The sequence below is a fragment of the Desmodus rotundus genome, chromosome 5 (assembly GCF_022682495.2).
Source record: "Desmodus rotundus isolate HL8 chromosome 5, HLdesRot8A.1, whole genome shotgun sequence".
Taxonomy (NCBI): domain Eukaryota; kingdom Metazoa; phylum Chordata; class Mammalia; order Chiroptera; family Phyllostomidae; genus Desmodus; species Desmodus rotundus.
The window spans coordinates 51,015,879-51,039,152 of NC_071391.1; the positions used below are offsets into that span (position 1 = coordinate 51,015,879).

Consider the following 23,274-nt stretch of genomic DNA (forward strand, 5'->3'; position numbering starts at 1 on the left):
ACAAACAAAAAACGTCAAATAATTTGATTAAAAATTGGGCAGAGCACCTGAACAGACATTTCTCCAAAAAGAACATACAGATGACCAACAAACATATGAAAAGATGCTCAACATCACTAATCATTAGGAAATGCAAATTAAAACCCCAGTAAGGTATCATGTCACACCAGTCAGAATGGCTATTATTAATAAATCAACAAACAAGTGTTGGCAGGGATGTGGAGAAAGGGAACCCTCATACACGGTGGGTAGGATTGTAAGTTAGTGCAGTCACTGTAGAAAACAGTATGGAGATTCCTCAAATAATTAAAAACAGACCTGCCATACAACCTGGCAATTCCACTTACGGGTATTTACCCAAAGAAAATGAAAACGCTAATTTGAAAAGATACTTGCACCCCTATGTTCATTGCAGCATTACTAGTAATAACCAAAATATGGAAGCAATGTAGCTGTTCATCAATAAATGAATGGATAAATAAGAGGTGATATATACAGGAGTAGGCAAAAATAGGTTTATAGTAATTAATAAAGTAGATTTACAATAATTAATAAATTATGATATCAGAATAAACTTTGGAAATCTAACTTCGCCCACCCCTGTATAATACACACAATGAAATATTACTCAGCAATAAAACAGAATGAAATCTTGTCATTTATGACACCATGGATGGGTCTAGAGGGTATTATGCTAAGTAAAATAAGTCAAACAGACTGTCTCATTTCACTTATATATGGAATCTAAAAAATCCAAAACAAATAAACAGAAGCAGACCTATAGATATATAAAATAATTTCAATGTCTCTGGTTATATTTTGTTTGCTTTTTTCTTTTGTTGATTATGTTCCAGTTAAAGGTGAGATCATATGGAATATTGTAACAATAGCCAGAGGGGAGTGGGAAGGGGATAGTGGGGAGAGGGGTCTATAGGAGCTACTATAAAGGACACAAGGACAAAATCAAGGGGGAGGGTAGTGGTGGGGGAGGGAGGTGGGACTGGCTGGGGTGGAGGGATGGGGAGAAAATGCAGACAATTGTACTGAATAAAAATAAATTAATTAATTTTAAAAAATAAATAAAATAAGCTGATGGTTGTCAAAGGGGAGGATGGGTGAAGGGATAAAAATAAAATAATTTATATTAAAATTTTTAAAAAACTACACTTTAACAGGCATTAGGTACTTTCCATGACATGCCTGACAAGGCCCTCCCCCAACACAGCTCTGCAGATCCCACAATCTCACAGGGCCTTTATGATGATAGTTTTTCTGCATAGTATCCTAATATTATTATCAACTATTTGGTTATTGAATTTGTCAAATAACATATTTCTGCCTCAAAGATAAATGAGAAAGAATCTAAGTAAAGTATATTTTCAAGACGATTTTTATTCCACCATTGACTTTTCCATCCTGAGTAAAGTATGTAAAAAGAAAAATAAACATGAACACTATTCTACTTCCCCTGGGTTTTCCCACCTGTACATTTTTTTTGAAGTGTTCCTTTTTTTTTCTTTTATTTCTTTTTAATTTTTTAAAATTATTTTATAAAACCACAAGATACCACCTCACACCAGTCAGAATGGCCAACATAAACAAATCAACAAACAAATGTTGGAGAGGATGCAGAGAAAAGGGAACCCTAGTGCACTGTAGGTGGGGATGCAGACTGGTGCGGCCACTGTGGAAAACAGTATGGAATTTCCTCAGAAAACTAAAAATGGAACTGCCCTTTGACCCAGCAATTCTACTGCTGGGATTATATCCTAAGAGCCCTGAAACACCAATCCAAAAGAACCTATGCACCCCAATGTTCATAGCAGCACAATTTACAATAGTCACCTACACTTTAAGAACAATGGGATGCATATGAAGATTCCCTTGTTTTCTTGGGAGTCATTTCTTCGAGAGATTTTTAAGTCTCAATCTCTATATGAGAGAAAAAGATGCACAAAAGAGACTCAGTACTTGTTGAGTCAGCATTAAGAAATCACTCACAAAATCACAGAACACAGTATTTAGATAGGACTTTAAAAGTCTTCCTATCCAATTCCTTGTTTTAAAGTAAAGAAAAGTTGGAGTCCTGGCGGGCTACCTCAGGAGGTTAGAGGGTCGCCTCAATATGCCGAGGTTGCGGGTTCATCCCTGGTCAGGGCACATACAAGAAACCACCACGAATGTATAGGTAAGTGGCACAACAAAGTCTTCTCTCTCTCAAACCAGTAAATAAAAGAGAAAGAAAAGAAAAGCTGGGCTGAAAGGGGTATAGAGACTTTCCAGAGATTTAAGAGTCACTAAAATTAATGTGATCTGACTTCCAGGACTTTCTAATTTGTCACACGTCTCTCATGATGGCTTTGTTGGTTAATTTTCTTTATGTAAATTTAAACCAATCATTTAAAATATTTTTCTTCTATTTGTTTCAAGTACCTTTCTTTTTTTTTTTTTTTTCCTTAATTCCTGGTTCAGGTGTGAACTATAACTTTATTTTCATAACATAATTAATTATACTTATATTTTCATTATTAATAGTAAAATTTAAAAAATTATAGCTTCATATTTCCAGTGTTACATTTTTCACTAAACAGTACAGACTAATGTGATTTTTATAAAGTAAGATTGTCATGTCAATCTAAATATACTTTTGGTGAATCCAAGTGGACTAATAATAAACACAACTTTCAATTTTTAGGTTTTTAGCATTGGGAAAGGAAACATTATTTCACTCTCACTCAACCCATAATCAGTAGTACCTTAAAGCAAAGAGAAAAGAAAATTCTGTACCCTGACATCACTTCTAGGTGAAGTTGTCCTGAGACAGTTAAGAAAGCAGGAACATCGAAGAAATTCTCTTCAGGTACCTTTATTTTGCTTGAAGGCTGCAAATGAAAACCACAAACCACAAAAAGCTATTACACGCTTTGATCACTTTTCACACTCACATACAAGCTATAACTAAAAATCATAATGCAATTAAACAATGTGAGGCCAGGTCATTCACATAAGAATAAAGGCAGCACACACCTAAGAGAAAAGTGGCTGCTTGGGAAGTGCTTAGGTCAAGGGAGTTTGCTCCATATTTTCCACACATACAACAACCAAATGAAAAAGTACTTTTGTCACAAAATAAATTTGTCCTTAAAAATTGATTCTGATTGAGGGTCAAACCGGGGCAAAAGATTATAAATTAAAAATTTTAAATGTGAATAATTATAGAATCTCTTAAAATTCTGACCTATTATTAAGATTTAATTTTCTAAGGGAATAGCCTCTAGAACTGCTTTATGATTAATAATAATGCTCTTAATACAGATTTTCATAAACACATTATAAACTTTTAAACACATTATTTCATTTAATTGTCACTACTGCTAGAAGGTAAGAGAGGGACCCTACCTTTAAAATACATGGTAAGTAATTAGTTTTAAAAATATTTATGAACTTACAATATAGATAGAATTATTATTCCATCTGAAATGGGTAGCAAACAAGATAACCAACATTTGTAACAGTTAAGCTAAAAAATTATGTGGAGGTCAAACACAATTTAAATAGTATAATTAAGAAAGTTCCTGGATCAAGTTATGACTATTATGCCAATTTTTTTGGAAATAAGTCAGCTAATTTACTTACTATTGTATTTCAAATTGTGTATTTATTTGGAAGTGTTTTACTGTAATGGTGCAGTTACTATAAAAAATAATAGTTAATTTTAAATATGTAATAGAGGATGTAAGATTCCTTTTAAGAGAGTTAGTACCAAATACTTAATTATAGAAACACATGAAATGAAGGTATCATATTTAATTCCACTAGTTGTTTTAAAAACAATGCATATCATATACAGATATGCATGTGTATTAATGAGATACCAACTGGAATCATTCACTTATTTTATAATTGGCTATTATTTTTCAAATCTACTTTGATATTGGTTTTAAATGTTCTGTCATTGCTTTTCTAATAATAATATAATGATATTAAATGTACCAAATTTTAGATTTTTTTCAAATATTTACCAGTTTATTTTTATAAATTAAATTTATTGGGGTGACATTGGTTAATAAAATTACATAAGTTTCAAACCCAAAATTACATTGAGTTTTTTAAGTTTCAAGTGTATTATTGTTCCTTTTTAAAAATCCATCTTTAAAATCCCATTATCACTGAAAGAATATTGTTTCCAAGGACTTAAATATTCAAGACTAAACTATCTGACTTGACACATGTTAGGATTTCAAAATAAAAGATATGTTCTCTGGTATTTCTTTACTATTTACTAAATAATTTTATTTCAAATAAGGCCCCATACATATGAATATTATATTTTCTCCTTTCCTTCACCTTTTTAGTCTATAATTTGTACTAGAGTTTTATCCCAACTTCTCTCTTCCTGTACATATGAACACTTCTAGCTTTTATGACTAGATTTTAGCCTTTCATTACTTGGATTTGTACAAAATGGAATCTGACCTTTTTACACCTCTTAAATCTAACTTATATTTGAATAGGTACAAACATATCACTACTTCATTATGCCTTCCAATGGCATATGTGATGTTTGCACACTGAAATTCATATTACTTTTTAATGAATTACTTCCTTTATTTCTCCTTTACAATTAATGTATTACATTAATTTTTTAAAAACTTCTTTGTGTATTAAGTTATACTACCTATAAATTTTATTTTAGGATACTAAAGGAACATTATAAAATATTTGTTTTAAAAAGTAACTGCTGAGAGTCATATCAACAAAAATGATGGGGCAGGTAGTTCTGAAGGTTTGTCCCTCTACAGAGAAACTTAAAAAAATGAGTAAAACCCATCAGAATCAACTATCGGAAACTGGAAGAGAGTCACAAGTTTATAGTGACCAAAAAATGCCGAATTAAGAGGAAACTTTAAAATGGTAGATTCTGTCCAACAAGAGCAGACTGCACGTTCTTCTCCAGTGCACGGCGGCAACGCGATACTGCCACACAGTTTTCAGGGTTCGCCAGAGTAGTTAACAATGGTCGATTCTGGGGAAGGAACTAGATCACTGGGGAACAAAAGTGGGGTAGAATCCTTCTGTACTGTTAAGTGGTACCTTCTGAACTACAAACTCCATTACCTATTCAAAAATAAGTTTAAAATAACATTTTTAAAAAGTTGGATTCGCAGGCTTTATCAGCAAGTACTCAAAGTAAACACTCTATTGGTTTTATTCCCTGTGTATTCTTTATCATATAAAGAGTGACGATTTTATCTTTTGTCCTATAGAAGCATGGATTCCTTTGATCAGCATCAATAGAAAAATCAAAAAGTCAAGAACAAAGTATAGAACAAAATCAAATACCAGGAAGAATTTAGGTTATCAGAAAAATCTAACACTGTGCTACTTAAAACAAAAATATTGAATTAAAATTCAATAGTTGGGACAGGTCAAGAGAAGAGAAGGCCAAATGATATTGTTTTGAGTAGAGATCAAGTTTATACATCTCGGTATGCTAAGCGCCCAGCCCAGTGCCAAAGACAAGTAACTGTTCCATAAATGCTTGTTGACCAAAAGAGTGATGTTAAGTGTGAGCAGAGGGGTTAGCAATCAGGGATCAGAGGAGACAGAGTCTGACGAGCAAGCAAGGAAAGCACAAAAAGCGTGTGGCACATTCAGCCATAAGAGCTGCTAGCAAAGTGTCACGGCTTTGCTGGTCCAAAAGTGCACTATTAGTGTTATGTTTGTTTACAAACGTAGGTACTGATAAGCAGGTAGTATAGCGGAAAGAAGTTACTTCTTTTCTTAACTTTTATAACTATACTGCTTTTATTAGTTTTTTATTATACTTCTAGTAGAGCTATAAATAGGTGTTTTTCTGTGGTTTTTTTCTTTAATATCACCAATCATCTTAACACCTTCAAGAATTTAAAAAAATGCACAAGGTAGAGAATGTATTTCCAATGAACACATAATTTATAGATACCCTGCCTAATTAAATATAGTTTTCAGCTAAATATAAAAGACGTCTTCATTTTTTTGTCCAATTTCTCAACACCATCTACCTAATTCTGACATCTATCCTAATTCTGAAGATTATATATGTTCAATTTCCTCTTCTGCTTTCTCAAGGATGTGGCTCACTCTGTTCCAAAGAAGCATATATCAATATATATTCTCCACAATCCTTCTGCTCTCTAACAAATCCTCCCAGTCACCTCTGGGACAGCTTCTTTATTTCCTTCTCTCTTTATGCTTGCAAGTCGCATAATGACCCAAACCTACATCAAGCACTATAAGAGTTATAAACTTTAAAGTAAAAATCAACATAATCCTAAAAATGTCACGTTTCATTTATTTTAAAAAGTTTCTGAGGCAAAATATTGAGCTGGATGATGGCATTTGGTTGTTTATTGTATTATTCTCAACACTTTTTAGTATGTTTAAAATTATTTAAAAACTACAGATCAATATTTACAGCTCTTAAAAATGTACAGCATAGTATTGTACGATCCTGGTAAGTCAATACTTTACATTCTCCCATTTTCTTCAAGTGTGAAATAAACTGTTTCTTACTCAGTTTCACTGTTCTTGTTTTGTTTACTTACTAGTGTTCTATACATTTTCATTCACAGGTGCTGTATTTCACCTATCTGAGGCATTGAAAAGTCTATGGCTGCCCTGTGAATGTAATTATTACCTATTTCTGTAAGAGAAAATGAGTTCTAAGATCCAAAATAACCCACTTAAAAATGAACTTTCCAAATGAAAAGATTTCTCTGTATCTTAAAGAAAACAAGATAACATAATAAATAAAACACAAATGAAAGTATATTATGTACTATTAAAATACCATAATGATAAAAATCAGTAAGTATGGTGAAAGTAATGAGATAACAAGCATTCTTGATGGTTTATGTTCACAAAGAACAAAGGCTCTGATTCCAAATATTTATTTCAGTACAGTACTTTAAAAAATATCTTTATATTCTACTATTTCTCCCAAATGAGAGAAAATACTCAGGGGTTGAAAGACATATGTTAAAGATGGGATAAGAGTACACAAATTATGCACCATAATTGTAAGAACTACAGAAATTACTACTGATGTGCTAGAAGTACCAGAAATTCCACAGCATCATTATCCTGCAATTCCACAGGAAAAAAACAAACAAACATGTATTTACATCACTCTACCTGCCACAATGTAAGTAAAAAGTCTTCAATTTATTCCTTGTCGATACAATTATATGGCCACCAAGCTGACCTAGCACCACTTACCTCAGTGAGTTGAGATACTTCCTTTATATACATCCATACAAACTTGGATCTATTTCTGAGCTTTCAGTTGTATTCCATTGGTGTATTTGTGTACCAATACCACACTATTTTCATTTTGGGACTTTACAGTGTATTTTAATTTCTGGTTTTTCAAGTTTTTTGATCACTGTATTCCTTAGAATTATTAACACGAATGAAGACTTTCCAAGCTCTCTCACTCCATTAGAAATAAATTTGTGTTTCATCTCAAATGTAGTATCTCCCATAATTGCAGGCCATACTTCAATTCATTTTTCAACTGAACAAATATTTCACTGACTACCATGTGCCAGGTACGAGGCTAAATGCAGGGTTACAGTAATGAATAAGAAATAACATAACTGAGGACTGTAATATTTTTTTTATTTCATGCATTAACACCGTGAAACAAAAGAGAATTAATATGAAGCTTTCATCTTAAGAGGTTTTGAAACTTGTGAATATGTCTGGAGGGCTTACATAGCCAAGTCCTAATTTATTCACTCATTAATCAGGTTTGTTTGTTAACAGTTGGAAGGAACTTACATAACTTTCCCCAAGGTCCTTACTCCTTTAAGTGTACTAACATTCCAAAAATAACTAGCTCATAGATTCTGAAAGGACTAACCACTGCTCATTTCAATGGCTGAGGGTGGGGTCGTGCACGTACGAGCTATGGGATCCAAACTATGTGATCCACAGAAAAAGGCTAAAAAGCAGTATCCTGGCCAAGCACACTTAAAAGCAAGTCGATACTACTACACACCTATTAGAATGGTTAAAATCCAGAACACTACACCACCAAATGTGGAGCAATAGAAACTCTCATTCATTTCTAGTAGGAATGCAAAATGGTACAGCCACTCTGGAAGACAGTTTGGCAGTTTCTTACAAAACTAAATATACTCTTGCCCTAAGACCAAGCAATGACAATCTGTGATATTTCCCCAAAGGAGCTGAAGTCCATATAGATGTGTATAGCAGCTTTATTCACAATTGCCAAAACTGGGAAGCAACTAAGATGTCCTTCAGTAGGTGAATGGAAAAATAAACTATGGTATACCCACATAATGAAGTATTATTCAGCACTAAAAAGAAAAGAAATGAGCCATCAAGCCATGAAAAGACATGGAAGAAACAAATGCATGTTACCAAGTGAAAGAAGCCAGTCTGAAAGGCTACATACTACATGATTCTAACTACAATTGACTCTTGAACTGCACGGATCCACTTATACATGGACTCCTATCTGTGCCGTTCAAGGGTCGACTGTATTTTCCTCCATGGATGGGAACTCGCCCAAGTATGCGGAGGGTGGACTTAAGTTATATGCAGATTTTCAACTGTGCAGTGGGTCAGCACCCCTGACCCTCACGTTGTTCAAGGGTCAAATGTATATGACATTCTGGAAAAGGCAAAACTATGGAGACGATAAAAAGATCAGAGGCTGCCAGGGGCTGGGAGGAGAGGGATGAATAGGCAGACCATGGAGGGTGTTCAGAGCAGTGAAGCTACTCTATAAGACACTACAATAGTGGATACATGCCATTACATATGTGTCCAGACCTGTAGAATGCACAACACCGAGAGCGAACCCTAACGTAAACCATGGACTTAAGGTGATAATGCTGTGTCAGTGTAGGGCACAGGTGGCAAACACAAGGCCCAGGGGCCGAATCCAGCCTTCCACCTTGTTTCTACCTGGCAGCAGCGCCGAGCTCCTTGCCCCTAGTTAAGGACTAGTTACATTTATACAGCCCTAAAATTATATTTGGCCCTTTGAAGGCAACGGAGAGGCTGATGTGTCCCCGGTGAAAATGAGTTTGACATCCCTGATATAGGGTAATCAACTGTAACATCTGCACCACTCTGGTGTGGGAGGTTGATAACAGGGGGAGGCTATGTATGCGTGAGGGCAGGGTACATGAGAAATATTTACATCTTTGCTCAATTTTGCTGTCATCCTAAAACTGCTCTAAAAAGTCTTTTTTTAAAAAGCCAATCAGCATATGGATATCTATGACCAATATGCTATATCATTCATTTGCCAAAAGAAATGATCTCATTCCTATCAGTCTCAGCAAATGTAAATGAGATAAAGAACTCAGAAGACAGGAAGGACCAGCAAGCTGAGGAGGTTGTAGGTATTCATATAGGGTACAACCTGATCCTCACTCTGGCTTCTTTACCACAAAGATGAGAATCAGAAACAGAAATGTAGGGGTTTTTTGTTTTTATTTATTTTACACTTTGTAAATGTGCCCAGAGGCTTCAGAATTAGATGATGAAACCAATAATTGAATAAACACTAAGGAACAGGGCTTACTTAATTATCACTATATTATTTAAAACATTCCTTACTAGGAACTTTGAAGCATAATATACTAGCAATAAGGAATATAATCTCACTGGATATAAACAAAAAATTCAAGTTCTAAACATGTTAAAACTCTTAAAAAGGCAGTTTTTGATGCAGGAATTAGCAAGGTTTAAGGCACTTTAAAAATTGATAATTTACTTATGAGACACAATAGTATGTTTCTACTAAAAGTGTTTACTAAAATACTACTAAAAGCCTGCTAATGTTAATTTTTTTCCTCTAATTTTTCTATTGTAATATACACATGAAGAAAAGTAGGGAAAATGCACAGCTTGATGGTTTATCACAAAATAAAGGCTACTACCCACGTCACAGATAGAAGAGTATCAACACTTGCCAAGACTCTAGTGTTCCTCCCTCAGTAATTCCTCTTCCCTCCCCAAAGATAACAGTTCACCTGAGCACCAAAACATTACATTGCTTTTCTAGAAGAACAAGCTGAGCTCAAAGTTAGCACAAGTGAAAGCTACCCAAGTGAAAATAAAAACAAAGTCATGAAAGGCAAGGACCTACATCCAAGATTACTCTACGCAGTAAAGCTATCATTGAGGATGGAAGGGCAGATAAGTGCTTCCCAGATAAGATAAAGGAGTTCATCATCACCAAGCCCTTATTATATGAAATGTTAAAGGGGCTTATCTGAGAAAAAGAAGATGATCAAAAATATGAACAGTGAAATGACAACAAACTCACAACTATCAACAACTGAACCTAAAAAAGCCAAAAACAACCTAAGCAAACAACTGGAACAGGAACAGAATCACAGAAATGGAAATCACATGGAGGGTTATCAGTGGGAAGGGGGACGGGGAGGGAGGGGGGAAAGGCACAGGGAATAAGAAGCATAAATGGTAGGTACAAAATAGACAGGGGGAGGTTAAGAATAGTACAGGAAATGGAGAAGACAAAGAAGTTATATGTACGACCTGTGAACATGAACTAAAGAGGGGGAATGAGGATGGGAGGAGGGGTCAGGGCAGAGGGGAATAAAGGGGGGAAAACGGGACAACTGTAACAGCATAATCAATAAAATATATTTAAAATAATAATAATAAGTAACAAATAATTATTATAATATCAATAAGTATCAAATAATTATTATATTAATAATTAATATATATTATGTAACATAGTTATATAATAAAATGATTATTATATTAACATCAACAATTATATTGATAATGATTAAAATAATTAAAATAATTATATTGAACACAAAAAACAGAAACTAAAAAGACAATAGAAGAGATCAATGAAGCTAAGAGCCGATTTTTTTGAAGAGATAAACAAAATAGACAAACCATTACTAGACTTAACAAGAAAAGAGACACAGCTTAAATTCCTAGAAACATATAGCCTGCCCACACTGAATCAAGAAGAAATAGAAAATCTGAACAAACCCATTACTAGTAAGGAGATTGAATCAGTAATCAAAAACCTCCCAACAAAAAACACTCCAGGAACAAATAGCTTCACTCCTAAATTCTACCAAATATTTAATGAAGAACTAATAAAAATCCACTCAAACTCTTCAAAATATATAAATAAATAAGAGGGAACACTTTTAATCTCATTTTAGAGGGCAGCATTACCCTGAAAATACCAAAGCTAGACAAAGACAAGAAAAAATAAGTACAGATCAATATTTGTGATGAACCAAAGATGTAGAAATCCTTAACAAATATTAGTAAACCAAATTAAACAACACATTCAAAAGATTATACACCACGGTCAAGTGTGATTAATTCCAGGGATGCAAAGGCGGTTCAACATCCACAAATCAATCAATGTGATGCAACTGGTTGCAGAGTGAGGACCCCCTAAAATTCCCCACAGGCCATGGTTGGGGGAAGGAGATACTTTTTAAAAGATACCTTGCATTACAATGGCAAGTGGATAGCCTGTCTTTCCTTTGGGGAAATGGGCTGCTGCCCCAGTGCAAAAGGAGTACAGGACTTTCAGAATAGGTAGCAACTCATGAATTAGCAGGGGAAACTTACACTGTGTCTGCTTGAGCAGCAGGGAGGCAGAGGCTCCTGTGTCATGGGGTACTTTTGCCCTGACTAAAGGTGGCAGCCATAAGAAGGTAAAAAGACACAGGGGAACTGGTTAAGGTAGCACTTTGTGGGAGGAGCTGGAGATGAGGTCAGGTAAGAAGCTCTGGGTCAGGATTTAAAATAAGGGTGGGCAGAAAAAGAACAGGGCTGGTTCACCATGCGAGAGAGAAAGATGCAACCATGCAGTTTTGAAAGGGAGGTAGCCATGAGGAAGGAGCTGGTCCGCCATGGGAAAGTAGAGGTAGCGGTAGGCATGTGGTCTGAAAGAACATAAGGAGAGAGCTGATGGAGCCTGAAGAAGAACCAGCAGACCTGATGAACCTGGGAATTGTGAGAACCTGCAGAACCAAGCACAGATTAGGGGGAGATGCCTGGAATGCTGACCTGTGACTGGGGAATGCTGACTGCAGTTTCTCTGGAGGACAGACAGAGAAGCCACTGTCTTGGGACGTGTGTTCTCCTGGACTTCACCATGATCCAGTGCAACACTGCACATGTTTTCCCAGGCTACTACATGGAGGCTGAGAACAACATATCCCAGATCCTGAAGGAGAGAGCTGCTGCGAGAGGATGGCGACTCTGAAGCCCACAAGTGCACATTCCAGAGGGGATGGAGAACTGCTTGCACAGCTGGCTTAAGAACAGATAAGGATATGGGGAACTATTGGGCTTGGTTTTGGCTTCTAGCCTGGTAGGGAGTAAGGGAAGTGCTGGGTCTCCTGGGAGAACAGAACTCCGAGTAGGAGTGCTCCCAGCCCCCTTGAGGTTGGAATCCTGTAAGTAAAAACCTGTTTCCTCCAACACTAATTGTTGGGTCATGCATGAAGGTGCCATGTGCATGGGCCCTAGTTTGCTTGGTTACAGTGATATACCACATTAACAAAATGAAATCTGAAAACCATAAAATCATCTCAATAGGTACAGAAAAAGAATTTGTCAAAACTCAACATCTTTTCATGATAAAAAGTCTCAACAAATTGGGATTAGAGGGAATGTACCTCAACATAATAAAGGTCGTATATGACAATCCTATAGCGAACATTGTAATGGTGAAAGCTGAAAGTCTTTCCTCTAAAATCAGGAATAAGACAAGGACGTCCGTCCACTTCACTATTTTTATTCAACATAGTACTGGACGTTCTAGCCAGAGCAATTAGGCAAAAAATAAACAAACAAACAAACAAATAAAAAGAAAGAAAGAAAAGGCATCTACGCCAGAGAGGAAGAAATAGAACTGTCACTACTTTCAGATGACATGACAGTATATATAGAAAGCCTGAAAGACCCCATCTAGTCTTTGGATGAACTATAAACAAACTCAATAAAACTGCAGGCTACAAAATCAATATATAAAAATCAGTCAGGTTTCTGTACACCGACAACAAACTATCGGAAAGAGAAATAAAGAACACAATGTCTCTTTAATACTCGGTGTGAGAAAACAGGAAGCCCCCACAAAGCACTGGTGCTGCATACTGAAGTACAGTTGTTGTTTCGAGGAAAAGCTCTTGTGTGACTGTTTGAGTTGAAAGTTGAACAAGCTGTTTTATATCTCATGGAACAGCAATTTTACTTGAAAGAGTGACTGACATGATAATTCAGTCTGGATATTTGGCTGACCTTTATTCAAAACTGAATGAAGGGAGCCTATTGGAAGGGAAAACAACTGACAGAATTTTTAACCAATGATAAAACGTGAGCTTTCAAGCAAATATTGGGATTTTGGAAAATGTAAATCTACCACTGTGAGCTTGACAGCTTCCTGATCTTTAAAGACTTTTCTGATGAGACCGACAGTGATATTAATGAATGTGATTTTTTTGATATTACATAATGAAATGTGTCAAAATAAAAAGGTCTGTGTAACTCAGATTACCAATGTTATCTAAATAAATGTATGATGCTACACAATTATGTATTGGTAAAAGATCCACTCAAATTGTAAGGCAGACCAAAGGATTTCAATGTAACAGAGTATGAAGGGATGAAAATGTATTTGTTGTAGTAAGAACTGGTAATAATGTTCCAGGCACAAGCAAAGGCCACCACAGAGATCAGGACATTATGATGAGTATAGACTCTACATTGTAACTAATCTTTAAGAAACTACAATTTGTTGAGTTGTGGCATTGTATCAAAGAAGAATAGCCACAATAATCTGAAAAGGCTATTAGAATACTCCTCCTTTTTTCCAACTATGTCTATATTAGGCTAGATTTTCTTAATATAGTTCATCCAAAAGGACGGCCGGCAACACACTGGATGCAGATAGAAGAGAATCCAGATGTCTTAGACCACTCAGACATTAGTGAGATGTGCAAATATGTGAAATATCACTGTTCTCACTAATTCTTTGTGTTTTAGAATATATATTTATCTTCCCTAGAAACAGTTTATTTATACTAAAATATGAGTTTATTATAGTTAATTTTAAGTGAAGTCATATTAAAATTTTTCTCAGTTTTGATTTCTAATTATAGCAAATGTCAATAAAATAAAACTCACATAAACAAAAACTCTTCAGGATCCTCCACAATTTTTAGTGTAAAGGGGTCTAGAGAACACCAAACACTCTGTTTCTAACAGGAAGCAAAATGAGTTTCTTAATATAATCAAGGACTGAACAAAGCCTTAATAAAAAGAAGGTGTCCAAAAACCTCCAATCAAACCTTAAGCTACTTGCCAGGTTAATCTTCACAAAACTGAAATTTTGATTACTTTGAAAACAGTACAAAAATTCTTTGATGGTTCCCCATAGCCTTCCTTGAACTAGTATAAAAGAAACTTCATTTTCTGGCATTTACCTTCTAAAACTTTCTCACTCTAATTCATACTCACATTGTACACTCTAGACATGTTCAACTATAATATGTTTTTGTTACCCTCTGAGTCTTCATACAGTATATTTGCTCCCTCTCCCCAGAGGTCTGCCCATTCTGTGCCTAGCTAGGAAAGATGACCCTCCTATGTACTTCCATATCCTATGTACTTCCATACTAACCTATATGTACATGTACATTCATTCATCCAGGCACTGTACTAGACTGTGGAGACAGAGTAATGAATTACACAGCTCTCTTTGAGAGCTTACATTGCCTAATGGGGAGCAAAGAAAATGAACACATAAAGAAACAAAATGGCCCTGGAGCGTGCAGCTCAGTAGACTGGGCATCGTCCTGCAAAACTAAAGGTCGTTGGTTCAATTCCCGGTCAGGGCACATGCCTGGGTTATGGGTTTGGTTCCTGGTTGGGGCATGTATGAGAGGCAACCAATGTTTCTCTCCTTCTCTTTCTTCCTTCCATGTGAATGCATTTGTTATACTCCACTGGGAAGAATATTCCAGGTACAAAGAACAGCCATGAGATCAGAAGGTGGGATGAGGGAATTCTATATTCAAGGAGTAGAAGGTAGGTTACTGTAGCTTGAGAAGATCAAGCATTAGAGAGAGGGTTAAAAGATCCTGTTGCAGAGGTAGGCAGGAGTGAGATCACTGTAGTGCCTTTATAAATCATGCTAAGTAGTTTTGGTTTTAAGAACACAGAGGAACCACTGAAATGTTTTCAGCAGGGTGGTGGCATGATATGTATTAAGATTACACTAGTGTCTGAGTGGATAATAGGTAATAGGAGAAAAGATAGTGTCTTAAATTAGACAGGAAACACTGGAAATAGAAATGGAGTGATTGAGAATTTCTGTTTAGTTAATAGAATTTATTGATAAATTAGATGTGGGGGTTAAAAAAGACAGGCAGGAGAAACATGAATTACATTTCATTTTCAGGTTTTTAACTTAATCAACTGAGTAGGTAGCACTAACTTTTACAGAGATAGGAAAGATGAGAAGTGGAAGAGGCTTTGGAGGGACGAAATCAAGAGATATTTAAGACACGTTATGTTTGAATGTATATTGGATGACACAGGGAAAATGTCAAATAGGCAGTTGCTTCTACAAATCTGCAGTTCAGAAAGAGAGGCTGGGGCTAGAGATAAAAGTTTGTGGTTATCAATATTTTGATGGTATACAAAGCCTTGGATCTGGTTAAGATCACTAGGGGAATGATTATAGATTAGTGCTTCTCGATGGCGGTAATGATGTTCCCTAGTGAACACACTGGAAATCTGCAGGGGCGTCCAGAGGGCAGGAGTCAAGGCCGTCCTGCAAACACGTGTGAAGTCCTACATAACTGAGCCTTTCCCTGCAATCTCCCCACTTTCTGATGTTCTTCTAGAGATTCACATAGGTGATGGGTATACAATTATCAATCAAACAACACAGACTGGAGCTGCCTGATAAGCACAGCCATTACTTTTATCTAGTTTATGTACTGGGTCTTTGTATAAAATTATGTTTAGAAAAGACTTCTGAGCAAAATCACTTGAAAATCACAATGGATGATTTTAAATTCCCTCCCACTCTTAATATTATGAGTCAATTAACCTTTCCCAGATTATATACAGTTTATTAGTGCAACAGAAAATCCTGTACAACAGAAAATTCTTTTTTTGCTAAGTTATTCTGCCATTGAAAGACAGAAAATGCAGAACCAAGAAAAGGGAAACCATGAACTACCAAAAATTTAAAAATGTGTGTATCCCAGTGAGTTTTGTCACCATGGGGGTCTAAAATCCTCCCTGTTTTTTTTTTTTTTTGAGGATTTCCAAGAAAAAAATGAAGTAAATATTTTGAATTGCCCTCCATATATCTGTTCTCATAGCAGATTATAGCTGAGTAGTTTTTAAATCTGAAGGGAATGAAATAGAAAAACCCACAAGTCTGAATCTGCCTCCTTGCAAAAAAATATGCAGTGGGGAGAGGGTAAACAGCAATCAGCTGAAGAGTGGAAAGGAGTATAACCAACAGTGGAAAACTCATTTGACTTCCACAGTTACTGAAGCACCCACATCCTCTTTATCCCCTGTTACTCTTTTTCCATCTTCTACTTTGTCCCTCCGCCCCCACATTTTCCCTATTCTATTTACTCATAATTCCAGAAAGAAACAGTTGAGATAACACATAAAGATGAAGCATGGCACAGACACCTAAAAGGTATAAAATCAAAACAGCATGCCATTGCCCTGTTTACCCTCATTTGCAATTTCCTTCGAAGAGTATGAAGAAGAGTGCTCACGATTGTAAGCCCCACATAATCAGTGAATATCCTATTTTCTTCCTTTACTCCAATTAAGGGTTTTATAGAAGCTATGCCTTTTGTGATACAGATGATAAAGAATCAAAGAACATTTGACGGAGATGAGAACTAACTCTCTCTCTCTCTCTCTCTCTCTCTCTCTCTATCTATCTATCTATCTATCTAATCTATCTCCCTAAAGCTTTAAAATGTTGTGTTAAACATTAGGCCAAATGTCATACAACACCAAGTTCTGGCAAGACCAGTCAGAGAATCCAGATTTTTCAGCTTCGAGGATAATCATTTTTCTAATATACCAGGTTGCTCCCCTATTTTTTTCCTGGGCAGAAAAATAATGCTGCCCAGGAAAAATAGGATTCAAAATGCTTTCATAAAAAAGGCTATCACTCTCTCCTAAGTATCATATAAAACAAAACACAGTAACTAAATCTGTCATACAGTCCCCAAAGATTTGTGGTTTGGTAGTTTTATGTTCCCTATCAAGTTGTGTCTCAAAAGGGGCTGCTATCATGCTACAGAAATTGCCCTGGCATGCTGTCATGAAATGAGGAGCAGAGTGAGGGCCCCCCAAAGTTCCCCACAGCCCATGGTTGGGGGTTGGGAGACGGGGGAAGTGGATGATATGGCTTAAGATACTCTGCATATCTGTGGCAAGTTGGTAGCTAGTTTTTAGTTGTGCTACCGCTCTGGGGCAAAAGGTGTGTACGTGACTTTCAGAATGCATGGTGACTTGTGACATAGCTGTGGGGGCTTCCCCCTGCCTCCCTAAGTCAGTCATGCTTGCCCCAACTAAAGATGGCAGCCAAAAGAATGTAAACGGTTTGAGAAACTGGCAAATGTAGCTCAGTATGGGAGGAGCTGCATAGGAGGTCACGTAGGAAGCTCCAGGTCAGGATTTAAACTAAGGGTGGTGTGACACGTGGGGTGATTCAGCCATGCTGCCGGTAGTGAGACAGGAGCCATGTGGGTGGAGTTGAGGGTAGAGGAGAAGAGCCACAATGTAGCAGCTGGGCAGTTTGTAGTCAGGATTCAGCCATGTGGGATGGTGTAGTAAGGGAGAGAACGGCATGCTGCTGCTCTGATTGTGCCCAATCTAGCCGACTCTGAAGCCACCAAGGACTCTGCCTTGCGAGACACTGACCTGTTGCCTTGCAGACTTGGACTGTCTGGACTCTTGGGACTCGGGACATATGGAAAGGCCACTCTCTTGGGACTTGTGCCTTTCCTGGACTTCACCATGATCCAGTGAACACAGCACATGCTTTCCTGGACTATTCTATGGAGGCTGAGGACAATATACCCCAGATCCTGCAGGGGAAAGCTGCTGCACGAGGATGGCAACTTTAAAACCCACAAGTGTAATTTTTAGAGGAGATGGAGAACTGTTTACACAGCTGGCTTAAGCACAGATAAGAATATGGGGAACTATTGGGCTTGTTTTTGGCTTACAGCATGGTGGGGAGCAAGGGAAGTGCTGGGTCTCGTGGGAGAACAGGGCTCTGAGCAGAAGTGCTCTCAGCCCCCTGCCCCCACCACCAAGGTTTCACCCCTGTAAATAAAAACCTGTTTCCTCCAACACTAATTGTTGGGTCACGCATTAAGGCGCCCTGTGCATGGGTCTGTTTCCTCAGTTAGACTGTACCTCACCAAAAAACTCCAAAGCCAAGACAAACAGGCACAATAAATGCAGCCTACATTGCTGGGTATGTTAGTGTTGAGGTTCTCCTATTATTAACAAATCATCTAAGTAGGCCTTTCACAGCTCTAATAATTTCTAATTAAGTCCAGTTTATGTTTCCATCCTTTCTAATTGCTGCAAATGTGTATCTTGGTGTATGTACACTGAACTTCTAGTATAAAATTAATCTTTCTTAAAATAAGGATCCATTTACATTCCAGAACACCCACTAACTAGAACACCCACTCTCAGCCCTGAGAAAGGTTTTCTTTGGGCAACTATTTGATCAGCAGGAAAGGAAGTTGCTAGCTCAGACTGTTTGTAAACAGTCTGCTTTCCTGCTGAGCAGTCTGAGAAAGTGAGAATGAGCAAGGCAAGGGAAGAACCAAGAAAAGGGGTCTGGAGTCTGTAACATCAGAGTGAGGCCGGTGCAAAACAAAAGGTTTTTTTCTTTCAGGAGAGAAACAACGTAAATTGCCAAAAGTCAGATTTGCTGCTACATGTGAAGGGGTCAGGAAAAAATGTTAACAAACATTTTCTTCACTATCATTCATAAAATATTAATTTTGGCTTATTAGTTGTCAGACTGGTGTTATAAAGGTGGATATTATATGGCCCCAGAGCATTAACTATCTTCTCACCCTGTTTTCCGGCCCCTTCCATAAGAAGGGACATCCACTGCCAGAGTTAAGTCCTGTGTAAATGAATACGGAACCCTCATTTACATGGAGTTGGGAAGCCATAGAGGGAGGCTTCATTGCATCTTACATAACCAGCAGGAAGAAGGCTATTTCTTCCCTTCTTGCCTCAGCAACAACTGCCCTCTCTCAGCTCCCTGCCAATAAGAAAGTGCCAAAACTTCAAACTCTTGTTCTCTACCAATGGACTCCTTTTCAAAACAACCCTCCCCAATTTCCTCTTCGAACTCAGTAAAAGCTGATCTTCCTTTCGGACTTGCCGATGGCTCACCATAGCTTGCATGTCCCAAATTGTGATTCCTCTGTTACTCCCAAATAAACTCTTATGTCGTTTGATAACCGTTGTTATTCACTTTCTTAGGGTGACAGTCCCTAAACCACTTGTACATATCAACTAAATGAATATTTTATCCCACTTACTGAGATGAAGGAAAAAGAATCTTGGGAAGAGGAGGTAAAAGGGAAATGTTCAAGCAGTCACAGTAAATTTGGAATATTGCTTATCTGAAATGTTCCCCTTTTAGCCCTTTCTGATCATGAAGTATTGGTTCTAGACCTTTTCTTCCCCTTTAACACCTAAACACTTTTATTTTGCTCCCTCCTTTCTATGTTTACAATTGCTACGGAGACCTAGTGCAAAGCACTAACATCTAGATTTAATGCCAATGGCCTAATCCTTCCTCTTCTCCTACCTCTTCCTCTTCTAACCTGTTTTTGCTGCTTTCATCAACTCTTGCCCATGCTTACAATCCTCACTGGTTCTGTGGAATATCCTCTACTTTGTCATAACCTACCATACCTTTTGGGGCTTCTTTCACATTACTCTCCGTTAAAAACATTAAAAAATAGAGAAACATATTGATAATACCCTTCAAACTCAACCAATCTTGTTGCTTTGATTTTGCCTTAATCGTTCTTACATTGGGTGTTTGCTTATGCTATATTTCCGTTCCCCCCCCACCAGAATACACATGCCCTTCTTCCTCTGAGAAATAGTACCAATTTTTTATCACTTAATCATATATTACTTTATCATAGTACTCAACTTTGTATGTACCTATTTCCTCAACTGCGATATAAGCTCCTTCTTAGCAGGAACTATTTTATATTTCTTTTATCCCTCGGAAAGGACTTGGTTACCACTAAACACAGTAGGTACTCAATAAATATTTATAAAACAAAACTGTACTAAGCATCTTGAACCCTTATCAAATGTCCTTCGATGAAATCTAGTCCCTTATTTCCTACACCTCCCAATGTAAAAGTTGAATCCCACCAACGATTCAAAAACAACGTTTTCTTGTAGTTGCTGCATGGGACAAAGCAAATTACTGATACTTGGGACAGAAGGGCTTGGTTGTCCTTCACCTCGGGCTGTGATGTTTAAGAATAATCTATTATAAGACACACTGACATAAATTTAATAACTTTGATGCCATTCAAAAATTATCCAAAAAAGATTCGTATCATTTGGGGGATCAGAGTGTCTCCTGAAGTCAACAATGCCATGGACTGCTTCCTTCAAGGATGGCATCCATAAAATTAATGTCCGATTTCCAACAAAACCCCATTCCTCAAAACAATTGAATGGCACTGGCCCTAAAGACTATAAGCTCAAAAGGCTGTCTAGTGCCTATGAAGCTGGCATTTTCTTTTCATTTATGAGAACTTAACTAAATTCTAATGTCTGAACCAGCTTCATAAAAGTTCATGTTAAACGTTTTAAAAAATCTGCTTTCTGTTTTAATTAGCAATGGAAACACTATTTGTAGAAAATAATAATCCCCACCACATTAGAAGTTCAAAGGTCTTTAACTGAGGTGAAGTAGCCAATATTACTTCTGGGAAAACACAGGTCAGGAGTGAAGATAATTTTTTTAAAATGTGTCCTGGTATTGACATGCATAAACTACTTTCTAAATATATCCAGGATCCAACCACATTTTAGGATTTACCACTTCAACTTTGGTCTAAACCGCTATCATCCATCTACTTGGATTACAGCATTAACTTTTAACTGTATTTTTCATCTTCTGTACTTACCCACCCACCATTTACTCTCCATACAGCAGCCAGAATTATGTCATTAAGACATAAGTGATTTATGTTATTCATTTGCTTAGAACTTTCTGACTTTCCATCCCTCTGAGTTAAAGTTCCCACAATGGCCTGCAAAGCCCTGTACTGGAGGTTCTTAGTAGGAGTATTTCTGGTTACCACAATGAGTAGAGGGAGGTCCTGGAGTTTAGTGGGTACCACTAGTTTCACATAAGCCTTGGGCTACTCTGCTAGTGAATTACATGAATTTTGTTCTTTCAAAGTACCCTGAATTTTCTAGAGTGTATCCTCCATGTAAATTAAGGGAACGCTGCACTTCAGTGTAGAACTCTACCAAGATTTTTTTCACCATTTCACAGAATCCCATCATCACTGGCCACACTGTTCATGATATCTGAGTCTCCAACATAAGACACCTGTATACACTGAGAATACTGGGGGGAATACTTTGTAAAGCGTTGTGATTGTCTAACCACTATGCTGTACACCTGAAACTAATACAAAATAATATTGAATGTAACCTATAATTGAAAAAAACCCTATATAAGTCCTAATTTATAGCTCTCGAAGTCAGCAACTCATATAAAGGCTACTTGTATTCTACACTTTCATAGCACAGCATTTACCTAATGAAATTATATTTCTTTCATCTTTTATCTTCTTTTTTATTGTTGTTCAATTACAGTTGTCCCCCTTTTTCTCCCATTCCTTCCCTCTGCCCTACTACCCCCTCTACCTACCACATTCAATCCCCCCCCCCAACCCTGTTGTCTTTGTCCATGGGTCCTTTAAACATGTTGCTTGACTTGACCTTCCCCTTCTTTCCCCTGTTATCCCCCTCCCCCCTCCCCTTTGGTCATCTTTTGTCTTCTTTATATTACATTCAGAACGGTGTATTATTTCTTTTTTTAAATTGAGTACATAAAAAGCTTATATTGTTTATATGACATTTCAGGAGAGAAAAGGGATTATTACAATATAGCTGTTATAAAGAGTGTTGCACCTTATAAAGCTGAACACTGTGCCCCTATATAATCTTCACCTGCTCCCAACCCCTTATACCACAGGCGGCAAACACAAGGCCCATGGGACACATCCGGCCTTCCAACTTGTTTTACCCCGCCTGGCACCTTGTTTCTACCTGGCAGTCCCGGCAGTGCCAAACTCTCGCTTAACTGTTAAGGAGTAGTTACATTTTAACAGTCCTAAAATTACATTTGGCCCCTTGAAGGCAACCTCAAGGCTGATGGGCCCCAGTGAAAATGAGTTTGACACCCCTGACTTATACCTACCTGTCTCCCCTCAACTCCCACCATTCTTCCCCTCATTCACTATGTCCAACCACACTGGCCTTTGTGGTTATTTCTTAAAAACTACAGGCTTCAGCCACAGGGCCTTTGTACTTGCTATGCCTTCTGACTGGAGTGGTCTTCTCCTAGGTATCAGTACTACTTACTCCCTCACATCCATCATGTTTTTTAGTATTTTCTCAGTGAAGCTGTCCCTGACCACCCAATACAAACCTGAGTCTCTCTCTCTCTGGCACTCCCTAACCTCTTCTTCCTGCTTTACTTTCCTCTGCAGTACCAATCATCTGTTCTGATTATCTATTGCTGAGTAACATGCCACTCTAAAACTTAGCAGCTTAAAACAACAATTTGTTGCTATCCTTCATGATTCTTGGGGTTGTGTGAGTTCAGCTGGGTGATTTGTGCTTGGGGTCTGCTATATGGTTACAACCAAAAGGCCCCTGGGACTGAAGTCATCTGCAGACTCAACTGAGCTACACGTCCAAGATGACATCTTCAACAAGTCTGGTGCCTTAGCTAGGATGGCTAAAACAGCTGGGTGCTGGCCAGGAATCTCTGTCTCATTGCTTAGCCTTCCCACATGACTAGTTTGGGCTAGCTCAAACACGGTGGTCCTGTGGTAGCCAGACTTATACTGAACTGGCTTTCTCCAAAAGGCCAAGTCA

The 23,274-nt window shown here is 37.3% G+C and overlaps 1 protein-coding gene across 3 annotated transcripts in view; it reads right to left on the reverse strand.

The window, feature by feature from the left end:
• Nucleotides 1-23,274, reverse strand: part of NARS2 (asparaginyl-tRNA synthetase 2, mitochondrial) — a 117,087-nt gene that overhangs the window by 58,439 nt on the left and 35,374 nt on the right. For all 3 annotated transcript variants that reach the window (XM_071221469.1, XM_024572541.3, XM_053924104.2), the window contains exon 6: nucleotides 2,788-2,882. In XM_071221469.1, the coding sequence (XP_071077570.1) occupies nucleotides 2,788-2,882 (95 nt within the window). The remainder of the gene's footprint in view (nucleotides 1-2,787; nucleotides 2,883-23,274) is intronic.